The following is a 12,029-nucleotide window of genomic DNA, read 5'->3' on the forward strand; positions in this document are numbered from 1 at the left end:
TAGTATTCCATAGTGTATATGTGCCACATTTTCTTAATCCAATCTGTCACTGATGGACATTTGGGTTGATTCCAAGTCTTTGCTATTGTGAATAGTGCCGCAATAAACATACGTGTGCATGTGTCTTTATAGCAGCATGATTTATAATCCTTTGGGTATATACCCAGTAATGGGATGGCTGGGTCATATGGTACTTCTGGTTCTAGATCCTTGAGGAATCGCCATACTGTTTTCCATAATGATTGAACTAGTTTACAATCCCATCAACAGTGTAAAAGTGTTCCTATTTCTCCACATCCTCTCCAGCACCTGTTGTTTCCTGACTTTTTAATGATTGCCATTCTAACTGGTGTGAGATGGTATCTCATTGGCAACAAAAGCCAAAATTGACAAATGGGATCTAATTAAACTAAAGAGCTTCTGCACAGCAAAAGAAACTACCATCAGAGTGAACAGGCAACCTACAGAATGGGAGAAAATTTTTGCAATCTACTCATCAGACAAAGGGCTAATATCCAGAACCTACAAAGAACTCAAACAAATTTACAAGAAAAAAACAACCCCATCAAAAAGTGGGTAAAGGATATGAACAGATATTTCTCAGAAGAAGACATTCATACAGCCAACAGACACATGAAAAAATGCTCATCATCACTGGCCATCAGAGAAATGCAAATTTTTTTTGTATTTTTAGTAGAGACGGGGTTTCACAGCCAGCCTGGTCTCGAACTCCTGAGCTTAAGCAGTCCATCCTCCTCAGCCTCCCAAAGTGCTGGGATTACAGGCGTGAGCCACTGTGCCCGGCCTTGATTCTTTTCTGATGGTTACTACCGCCCAGGAGGTAATCGATTTAAAATTGTATAGTGACACAACAAAGGTCCATAGTCTTTTATTTTCTCTTCGATTTATCTGAGCTAACTGTAAAGGTTTTTTGATTTTTTGTAAGTCTCCCTTTTAGGTCATATCTGACTGCTATTCAAAATGAAGCAAGTATTAGATTGATTAATTTTTATTCTCTACACAGAACAATGGAGGGAGAAGAAAACTAAGAAATCTAGTTGCAGTGTTTTTCTTAATTCTGCAGTTTATGGTGTCTATACTTTGACCACTTTTTGTTTTTTTTTTGTTTTGTTTGGTTTGGTTTTTGAGATAGAGTCTCCCTCTGTCACTCAGGCTAGAGTGCAGTGGCGTGATCTCCGCTGACTGCAACCTCCACCTCCTGGGTTCAAGCAGTTCTGCCTCAGCCTCCCGGAGTAGCTGGGATTACAGGCGCGCGCCACCATTCCCAACTAATTTTTTTGGTATTTTTAGTAGAGACGAGGTTTCACCATGTTGGCAAGGCTGGTCTTGGACTCTTGACCTCAGGTGATCTGCCTGCCTCCACCTCCCAAAGTGCTGGGATTACCAGGCATGAGCCACTGCACCCGGCCAGTGACCACATTTTTTACCCTTATAATATGTATGTGTGTGTGCGTGCGTGTGCGTGTGTGCGAAGTATTGTTTATGTTAATTTTGTTTGTAAAATAGACCAGCCACTTTCTTCCCTTTTTTTGTGGGTTCCTTTCTTATTTGGAATTAAAGCTAACTGGAACCTACTAACTCTTAGACATAAATTTAAATGTTGACCAAATATGGCTCCTTTCCCACTAGATTGTAATCTTTTTGTAGCACCTAGTCTAAGTGCTGTCCACATGTTAGGCTCTCAGCATGTTTACTGAATTAACTTTAAACATTTGGAAGGAGCTGCTACTTCAGATTTTTGGAAAGGTGTTTTCCTGAGATTTTGATGAAGAACCTATCTTGAAATATTAGTGTTTTTTTTGTACTTTTACAAAAGTTCTAATGTTTGCATTTGAACCTGTTTGTTTATAAGTTGATTTTTTTTTCCTTTGAGATAAAGTCCCTTATAGGAAGTAAATTTTGTCTCCCTAAATTTAAAACTAATGATTTTATTAGAAGGCACCGTTGGCTGAGCATGGTGGCTTATGCCTGTAATCCCAGCACTTTAGGAGGCAAAGGCGGGAGGATTGCTTGAGCCCAGGGGTTTGAGACCAGCCTGGGCAACAAAGTAAGACCCTGTCTCTACAAAAAGATTAAAAAATTAGCTGGATGTGGTGACATACATCTGTAGTCCCAGCTACTCCAGAAGCTGAGGCAGGAGGATTGCTTGAGCCTAGGAAGTTGAGGCTGCAGTGAACTGTGATCATGCCACTGCACTCCAGCCTGGACAACAGAGCAGGACCCTGTCTCAAAAAAAAGAAAAAAGAAGCCACTTTTAATGAATATTCTCCTGTGTTACACTGCAAACTGGTCCTCAGGCATAGAATTAGAATAATTGTCTACCTACTAATTCTGAAATGAGTCAATTAATGACTGTATTGTGTGGTTTGGTCACATTCAGCCTTAATCTTTTTTTAAACAGCTATTTTTCCCTAGATAACTTGTAAGTTAAGATATTTTGTGGCAAGAAAAAAATGTTTTTGCAATGTTTATACTAAACAAAATATCCTTGAAAATAATGCTGATAGAAAAGATCCAATCTCAAAAGGATATACTGCATAATTCAATTTATTTAACATTCGTCAAACACAGAGATAATGGTTGCCAGGGATTAGAGACGGAGGAGGAAGGATGAGTACGGCTTATAAAGGAGTAGTGCAAAGGAGTATTGTGGTGACTGGTACAATTAAGTGTCTTGATTGTGGTGGTAGTTACATGAAGCTATGTGTTATAAAATGGCATGGGACTACACACATACACGCACAGATGTATATGTATAAAAATGGTGAAATCTGAATAAGCAGTGTGTGTGTACCAGTGTCAGTTCCCTGGTGTTGATATTGTACTCTATGCAACTTACTAACATTGGGAGAGGTTAGGTAAAGGGTACACAGTACTTAACTGTACATTTCTTTGAAGTTTAAAAATACGCTTTTTTAAACAAGTACTTCCCCTTCTCACCCCAAACCGGGGCAATTATTAAAAACAAATGTCTGTTCATTTAGCGTGTCCTTGGTATCTTGCCATTTGATTATAGCAGCACAGCAGAGGATACCCTCAAAGGAGAGTACTCTCTAATCTACTCAGGTTTGGGGGCAGTGTATTTTTGTTTATGAATAGTTCCTAGTAAAGCCACTATCAATTCTAGAAAACCCATTTCTAGTTATGCTACAGCTCCCATGGTTAATTAAGTATTCAAATATGTGCATCCTACATTTTCCTGTTTATGGACATACTGAATATAAAACCTTAAAGAATCTTAACACAAAAGAAAACATATACAGCCTTTTAAATATTCAGCAGAATAGATTTTTCTAATTCAGTAAATGGAAATATTATATTAATGTCACTTCAAATAAATACCAACCTTACATTTTATTAAGCACACTGATAAATGTACTATAAAGAGGAATATTGTTTGCATGCTTTTCTGGTGAATAATTTTAACTATAATACTCCAAGAAAAAAAAAAGTATAGCTACTGTGTTCTCATAATTTTGATTTGTTTAAATATAAGCATTTCTTCAGCCATATATTTTTAAACAGGAATGTAATAATAACAAAAATGGTAGCTAACCTTTGTGAGCTATATAGATGAGGAAACTGAAACAGGAAGAAATTAGCACACCTAGAATAACAAGCTAGCAAGAGAGAACAGTTGTAGACTGTTTCTGAGCCTACACTTGTGAACGTTATTCTGTACGTCCTCCTTATGCTATACAGTATAGGAACTCTGAAGTTAGAGATTAATAATCTTTGCAGTTATATTTAAATTTTGTTTTATTCATAGGACACACGTGAAATCTATTTCTTCTCTTGCTGAGTTCAGTAAGATCAACCCTTCCCTGATTTATGATTTAAAAGTTCTCTTAAAATTTGTGTTAGTATTTTTAAAAATTTTATACAAGTTTATGGGGTACCTGTGAGATTTTGTTACATGTATATAATGTTTAGGGATCAAGTCGGCAATTAGTGTTTGTTACCCAAGTACAATACGTTTCTGTTAAGTATAGTCACCCTGGCTGGGCGCAGTGGCTCATGCCTGTAATCCCAACACTTTGGGAGGCCGAGGTAGGCAGATCACTTGAGGCCAGGAGTTTGAGACCAGCCTAGCCATCATGGTGGAACCCCATCTCTACTAAAAATACAAAAAAATTAGCCAGGTGTGGTGGTGCGCACTTGTAATCCCAGCTACTGGGGAGGCTGAGGCAGGAGAATTGCTTGAACCCGGGAGGCAGAGGTTTCAGTGAGCTGAAATCACACTACTGCACTCCAGCCTGGGCAGCAGAGCAAGACTCCATCTCAAACAAACAAAAAGGGTAGTCACCTTACTCTTCTGTCAAACACTGAATATATTCCTTCTATCTTACTGTATGTACCCTTTAACCAGCTTCTCTTCATCCTCCCCACTTCCCTCACTTATCCTTCTCAGTCTCTGTTATCTACCTTTTCACCCTACCTCCATGTGATCAAATTTATTTTAGCTCCCACATGCAATTGAGAACATATGATGTTTATCTTTTTGTGTGTGGCTTATTTTACTTAAGATAATGACCTCAAGTTCCTTCCATGTTGCTGTAAATGACATGGTTTCATTCTTTTTATGGCCAAATACTATTCTGTTGTGTATGTATACTGTATTAGTATTTTAGAGATACCTCTAAAAATGTAAAAAGACTTGACCTTTAAAAACATAAGATCTGGCCAGGCACGGTGGCTCACACCTGTAATCTCAGCACTTTGGGAGGCCAAGGCCAACGGATCATGAGGTCAGGAGTTTGAGACCACCCTGACCAGTATGGTGAAACCTGTCTCTACTAAAAATACAAAAATTAGCTGTGCATGGTGGTGTGCACCTGTAATCCCAGCTACTCAGGAGGCTGAAGCAGGAAAATCACTTGAACCCGGGAGGTGGAGGTTGCAGTGAGCCGAGATTGCGCCATTGCACTCTAGCCTGGGCCGCAGAGCAAGACTCCATCTCAACGAAAAAAAAAAAGATCTTACTGATTTTGCCTTTAATTGTACTAGTTATTTTTCTGTCTGATCTAGATGAGTTTTTTATGTTATATAGAAGATCATTTTATGTATTTTTATGTAGGGTTACTATTACAGAAAAAAGTAAGAGTTTTACTGCTACTCTTTTAAGCTTTTTGTATTTGTTTAAACAGGTTTTTGGCATTTTAATCATCATCCCAAGTAGTCATTGATTGTTAAAGTACCTTTATTTAGAAAATTGAGAATCAAATGACCTTCAGAAGAAGATCGTCAATCTTTCCTGACTTTTTCAGGTTAGGTTCAGAGTTATCCACTGATGCTGTTGAATTCTAGGGATATAAGTTTGTGAATAGAATATGTAAAACTATTGCACTCCTTCCATTATGTTACCTTCCTGTGTAAGTAGTAACAGCTTGTTTTTTCAACAGTCATATTTCATTCTTCTAAACAACTGTAAACATAGAAACAAAATCTTTTGAGATATCTCAAAATAGATACAACTTACATTGGAAAGGCCTTTCCCAGTCTGTTTATTCTATACTTTATAAAAATCTGAAAAGGCATAGCCTTGTGTTTTTCTTTCCCAAGTTTTCTTTTTGAAAGTTATTTTATTTCTCTGAGTATCCTCTATAATAACCAAGTTACATAGTTTAGATTGAAGCATCCAGTTTGAAAGGCAGCAGGTAAACTCTGACAGATTAAAGGTGACAGACTGAAGGAGGAGATAGGAAAAACTAATAAAAGCAAGTAAAAGAGGAAAACATCCAGCATTTGGAGATGTATTCTCAGTCAGTCCTGAAGGCATCAACTCAGTGGTCAAGAAAAGTATTTTTCATTCATACTAATTAGAAATACAGACATGAAAATACATTGGAAATATTTACTGTTACTTTCAGTTTTGGTATTTAAAATTGATATTCTAATGAATGAAAGTGTCATATTACATGTAACAGAAATTTGCATTAAATGAGTAATACATGTAATACACAGCTAGTGTACTTAGCATAGCACCTAGCTCAATACATGTTAGCAGCTGTTACTGCTTTTGTTATCAACATCTTTCCCCCAATTAGTCAGTTTACCATCACCTAAAATGTCTTTAGTTCTTTGCATACTTATTTAATTTATTAAATATGTACTATATTGTATGACCTTTGTGTATTGAATTTATTTGTCTGTGGTCATAGAGAACTATTTTGTTCTGGTTATTACCATGAAAAAAAAAAAGCACCAATTGCTGATACAATACAACTGAAGATAGCAAGTGTTAATAAACTAGACTACTATAATTCTAGAGCTGATTATATTTAAACATATATATGTTAATATGTTTAAACGTATATTTGTTTAATATATATGTTACTTAGACATGTTTTTATCTATATTTAAGACTTCATTTTTTTTTAAACAGCAGTTTTAGACAGCAAAATTGAGACGGACAGGGATAACCCATGTAGCCCTAGCCATAAAAAGATGTAATTCACATAGCATAAAATTCACCCTTTATACAGTTCAGTGTCAGTATATTTGCAAATCCTGATACTTTAAAAAAATTTTTATTGTGCATATTTAAGGTATATAACAATGTTATGGGGTATAGATGGTTAAAAGGTTACCACAGTAAAGCAAATTAACATATCCATTATCTTACATACTTTTTTTTGTTTCTGTGGCAAGAGCAGCTACAATTTACTCAGTTAGCATGAATACCATATATAGTACAATTTTATTACGTATTGTCCTCATGTGGTACATTAGATCTCTAGACTTGTTCATCTTGTTACATCCCTGCCTTTCCCCATTTCCTCCCACCCCACCCCTAGTAACCATTGTTTTTAAGTTCTTTATCTCTGTGAGAGATTCCACTTACAAGTGATGTCAGGTACTTTTTTTCTTTTTGTGTTTGGCTTACCATGTAGCATAATGTCCTCCAGGTTCATTCATGTTGTGCAAATGGCAGGGTCTCCTTTTTAAAGGCTGAGTAATACTCGATCATACATATGTACCACAGTTTCTTTATCCATTCGTCAATGAACACTTAGGTTGTTTCCATACCTGGCTATTGCAAATAATGCTGCAGTGAACATGATACCTTTACCAGGTGGTGACTTCATTTCCTTTGGCTATATGCCAAGAGGGATTGCTAGGCTGTATGGTAGTTCTATTTTTAATTTGTTTATAAACCTCCATACTGTTTTCCATATTGACTGTACCAGCCTACATCTGCACCAGCAGTATACAAGAATTCCCTTTTCTGACACCATGCTAACCTTTGTTATTTTCTGACTTTTTTATAATAGCCATTCTAACAGGTCTGAAGTGTTATCTTATAGTGGTTCTGATTTACATTTCCCTGATGATTAAAGCCTGATACTTTTAAGGAAACATATTTTTCTTAAGTATTTTTTTTTTCTTAGCTGTATGTAATCTTTACTTTTGCCCATGTGATGACTACTTCCTGTCTTCCTCTTGCGTTCTTTTACAGTTTTATTCTCTTTGATTCTCATCTAATATCATATCTCTTTTGGAAAGGGATTCCGGATTCTTCATATACATCTAGATGCCTTCTCTGCCCTGGGCTTCCCAGCCCTTTGTTTATTCCTTCATTATATTGCTTATCACATTTATATTGTAATTGCCTTTTTTTTTTTTTTTTAAGATGGAGCCTGGTTCTGTTGCCCAGGCTGGAGTGCGGTGGCACAATCTCGGCTCACTGCAACGTCTGCCTCCCGGTTCAAGTGATTCTCATGTCTCAACCTTCCAAGTAGCAGGGATTACAAGTGTGCTCCAACACTCCCGGCTCATTTTTGTATTTTTAGTAGAGATAGGGTTTCAACGTGTTGGCCAGACTGGTCTCAAACTCCTGGCCTTAAGTGATCCGCCCGCCTCAGCCTCCCAAAGTGCTGGGATTACAGGCATGAGCCACCGTGCCTGTCCATATATTATAATTATCTCTTTAATTGTCTTCCCTTTCAGACCATTTATCTGAAGCAAGATCTTGTTTCAGTCTCTGGCCTTAAGACAGAGACTATTCTTGCTTTTTCACTATCCTCAGGACCTAAATATGCCTGGTATGGAAGGCTTTTCAGTACATAGTTTTTGAATGATTATAGCCACGAATAGTTACTGCTGTCCCTAAGCTTTAAGCATAAACCAAGAGCTTGATACACTATATTGAGTGGTGAATGTTAAAATAATTTGCTTTTTGTAAGCTGGGAATCATACCATTTTAGTGTTGGAAGGTACCTGAAATATTATCTAGTCCAGTCTTTCCCCATTTCACACACTCAAACACACACACACACACACACATGCTCTCTCTCTCTCTCTGTCTGTCTCTCATGTTCACATGAAGCAAATTGAAATCCATAAAGGTTGAATGACAGTAGTGAAGTTAGGATTAAAAATTCATGTTTCCTCATTTTTTCCTGTAACATTCTATTTTCTCTGACACCTTATAATCTATTCTGAGAATTTACAATGCAAATTCATTTATTTCCTGAAGTTTAGGGGAGAAACCCTGAAAATGTTAGTTTAATTCGTATTATTATCTTTTTACTTTTAGCTATAAGTGGGCACCTGAAAATGTTAGTTTAATTCGTATTATTATCTTTTTACTTTTAGCTATAAGTAAGGCACCATTGCCAACCAGAAAACAGGTTGAGCATCCCAAATATGAAAATCGAAAATCCTAAATGTTCTAAAATCTAAAACTTTTTTGAGCACTAATGTGAAGCTCAGAGGAAATGCTCGTTGGAGCATCAGATATCAGATTTTCTAATTTGGGATGCTGAACCACTAAGTATTTTAAAAATCTGAAATACAAAACATTTCTGGTCCCACGTATTTTAGATAGGGGACACTCGTACTGGAAAATAAATTTTAAATTTTTTTAAAAAGTGATAATATATTTCTGTTTGATAGACCTCCGTGAGTGAAAGCCTTCAGAGGGAAGCTGCTAAGAAGCAGGCCATGAAACAGGTAAGGTAGAAGACTGGGATAAGTGCATTCAGTGAAGCATTTTGGCTCATTTTTAAGCATCAGTTTTGGTATCTAGGTGCTGAGACTAAAATAGAGTAGATTTAAGGAAAAACACAATGAAGAATTAGCTCCTTATTGCTGTGCTATAGATTAAACCAGTTCTACTTGTAGATGACTCATTAGTCTAATAATGGATTGTTTGGCCTGTTGTTATTATTGAATTCTTGCTAGTGAGCTTACTTGGGGAAAAAAAACCTTTTCACAATCAAAATCGTTTCACAAATTTATAATTATTTGAAACTCATCTACCAAGAAAGAAGAATATCAGAGATAGATAAAAATATATAGACATAGAGATTTATTTATTTATTTATTTTTGAGATGGAGTCTTGCTCTGTTGCCCAGGCTGGAGTGCCGTGGTACACTCTCGGCTCACTGCAGTCTCCGTCTCCTGGGTTCAAACAATTCTCCTGTCTCAGCCTCCCAAGTAGCTGGAACTAAAGGCGCATACCACCACGCCCAGCTAATTTTTGTGTTTTTAGTAGAGACGGGGTTTCACCATATTGGTCAGGCTGTTCTGAAACCCCTGACCTCAGGTGATCCGCCCACCTCAGCCTCCCAAAGTGCTGGGATTACAGGCGTGAGCCACCGTGTCTGGCCTGATAATTTTAAAAGACTTGCTAGTACCTTAGTGTTTCCAAATACTTTTTACATACATTTATCTTTTACAATTCTCACAAACTTGCCCATAGTCCTGATTAAGAAATCTGAAACTCAGAAAGGATAAAGTGCTCCTTAAGATCATACTACTAAATATCAAACTAGGCCTGAAGACTTACTAATTTTTCTACTTCTATACTAGTATATCTTAGATTTTCTGCTATGGAATGTAATGAAATTAAACAATAGCAAGGTGCCTTTCTTTTTCATTTTAAATTATTTATCCTCCACATTAGCTTTATAATTTTTGATACTGTTTCCTCTTTGTCTAACTGGAAACCTGCATAAAGGTAAGTTTATTAAGCACCTTGTATGTGCCAGGCATCATGTCAACTATGTTTTAAGAATGATCTTTAATTCTTACAATAATTATGCTTTTATAATCCTTATTTTGTAGTTAAGGAAGTGAAAGCAAGAAGAATTTATGTGACTTGCATGAGACCACATAGTTAATAAATGATAGGGCTGTGTTCAAAACTAGACAGTGAAACTTCAGAACCTAAGCTTTTAACCACTGTGTTTCACACCCTCCTGGACGAATTAGCACAGAAGAATATATTTAGTCATTTTAAGATAATGTCAGAGTTTCACAGTGAAATATAATGTGTAACTCAGCAGCCTCAGAATGATTTAATATACACATAAAACATAAAAAAACTGATTATTTAATGTAAACACTGTAGTGCTTTGAGTCAGAATTTTGGAGAGACCGTTAAATTCAACTTCCTCACTATGTAAATGGGAGACTTAGTTCTGGAGAGTTGGGTAACTTATCCACGATAATACAGGTATCTTGTTTTCCAGGATTATTTTAACATTTTTATGCTGCCTTTTTTTCTTCACTTAAAGCATGAATCCCAAATCTAATTTTATTCTTAACTCTGTCTTGTTCAAGACACTTTATGTGTTTAGTGGGACTTTTTCATAGTTTGCTTGAAAATTAGGAATGCTGCTACAACTCTTATACCTTTCACCTGCTTTCTGCTGTTTTTTTTTTCCTCACATGTATATTACATACTCTTCCATTTGTTCCCCACTTGGTTGATTCAGCTTGTCGAGTGTCTTTATCCATACCAATTGAAGCTATTTTTCATTTTACTATGAAGAATACTAGCTTGATTGCATTTACTGAATCTTAGAGAAAGTGCTCTTTAAAATGGGGTACTTTAAAGGATTTTTTTATTCTTTTATCAGAACCTCAAGTTTACAGAACCGATGATGGCAACATTATTGTTGTATTCCCTATTTCGTTGGGAAAACTTTCAGTATGTCATCAGGAAATAAAACATTTGCTGTAGGTCTCTGGTAGATATTTGATGCTAATCTAAGGAAATTGTTTTCTTAGTTTGAGGGTTTTGTTGTTTATTTGTTTAAATGGTAAACTATATACAGAAAGAATACTACTTCATGACCATGTTGGTTTTATACCAATAATGTGAAGTCAGCTTAACTTTAGAAAATCAATTGCTGTGACTTCACATAAGTGGCATAAACCTAACATGAGCATAAAATGTTATCCTTTTCTTATATTGTAGCATTTGGCTTACTGAAGTTTTTGAGAGTTTTTAAGTATTGAAGATTTTTGCATCATAAGTGAGACTGGGCAGAATAGGGTAGTTTTCCTTTTCTTTCACTATAATTATCCACATTGAAAAAGTCTGATAATACCAAGGTTTGGCGAGTCTTATACTATGAGCTAATACAATACTGTATACATTTTGTTCATTTCTACTTCATTTTCTGTCCTGACAGATTAGTGTTTTCTTCATTCTATTTTCTTTGGGTTTATTTTGTTATTTTTCTAACTGTTTGAGATGGGTGCATAGCTCTCTGTTTTCTGTTCTTTCTCTTTTCTGATATATGCATTTAATGCTATATGTTTCCCTCTAAGTACTTCTGTAGCTGCATCTTATAGATTTTGATAGGCAATATTTTTGTTGTTTCATGCAAAATATTTTCTGATTTGCATTATGATTTCTTGTTTGACCCATGTAGTATTAATTTCTGAACATAACGGAGGTTTTTGATTACCTTTTTGTTATTCATTCCTAATGTGATTACTTTGTTTTTTTGCTTGTTTGTTTTTGGGGTTTTTTTGTGTTTTGTTTTGTTTTGTTTTGTTTTGTTTTTGTTTTTGTTTTTGAGATGGAGTCTCGCTCTGTACGTAGGCTGGAGTGCAGTGGCTCACTGCAACCTCCACCTCCTGGATTCAAGTGATTCTTCTGCCTCAGCCTCCTTATAGCTGGGATTACAGGTGTGCACCACCATGCCCGGCTAATTTTTATATTTTTAGTAGAGACAGGGTTTCACTGTGTTGGCCAGGCTGGTCTCCT

At 36.1% G+C, this 12,029-nt stretch overlaps 1 protein-coding gene across 3 annotated transcripts in view; it reads left to right on the plus strand.

The window, feature by feature from the left end:
- The window catches only part of NSRP1 (nuclear speckle splicing regulatory protein 1), a 66,556-nt gene that overhangs the window by 43,692 nt on the left and 10,835 nt on the right, over nucleotides 1-12,029 (plus strand). For all 3 annotated transcript variants that reach the window (XM_008010908.3, XM_008010910.3, XM_037992678.2), the window contains exon 3: nucleotides 8,920-8,976. In XM_008010908.3, coding sequence (XP_008009099.3) covers nucleotides 8,920-8,976 — 57 coding nt within the window. The remainder of the gene's footprint in view (nucleotides 1-8,919; nucleotides 8,977-12,029) is intronic.

The sequence above is a fragment of the Chlorocebus sabaeus genome, chromosome 16, assembly GCF_047675955.1.
Source record: "Chlorocebus sabaeus isolate Y175 chromosome 16, mChlSab1.0.hap1, whole genome shotgun sequence".
NCBI lineage: Eukaryota > Metazoa > Chordata > Mammalia > Primates > Cercopithecidae > Chlorocebus > Chlorocebus sabaeus.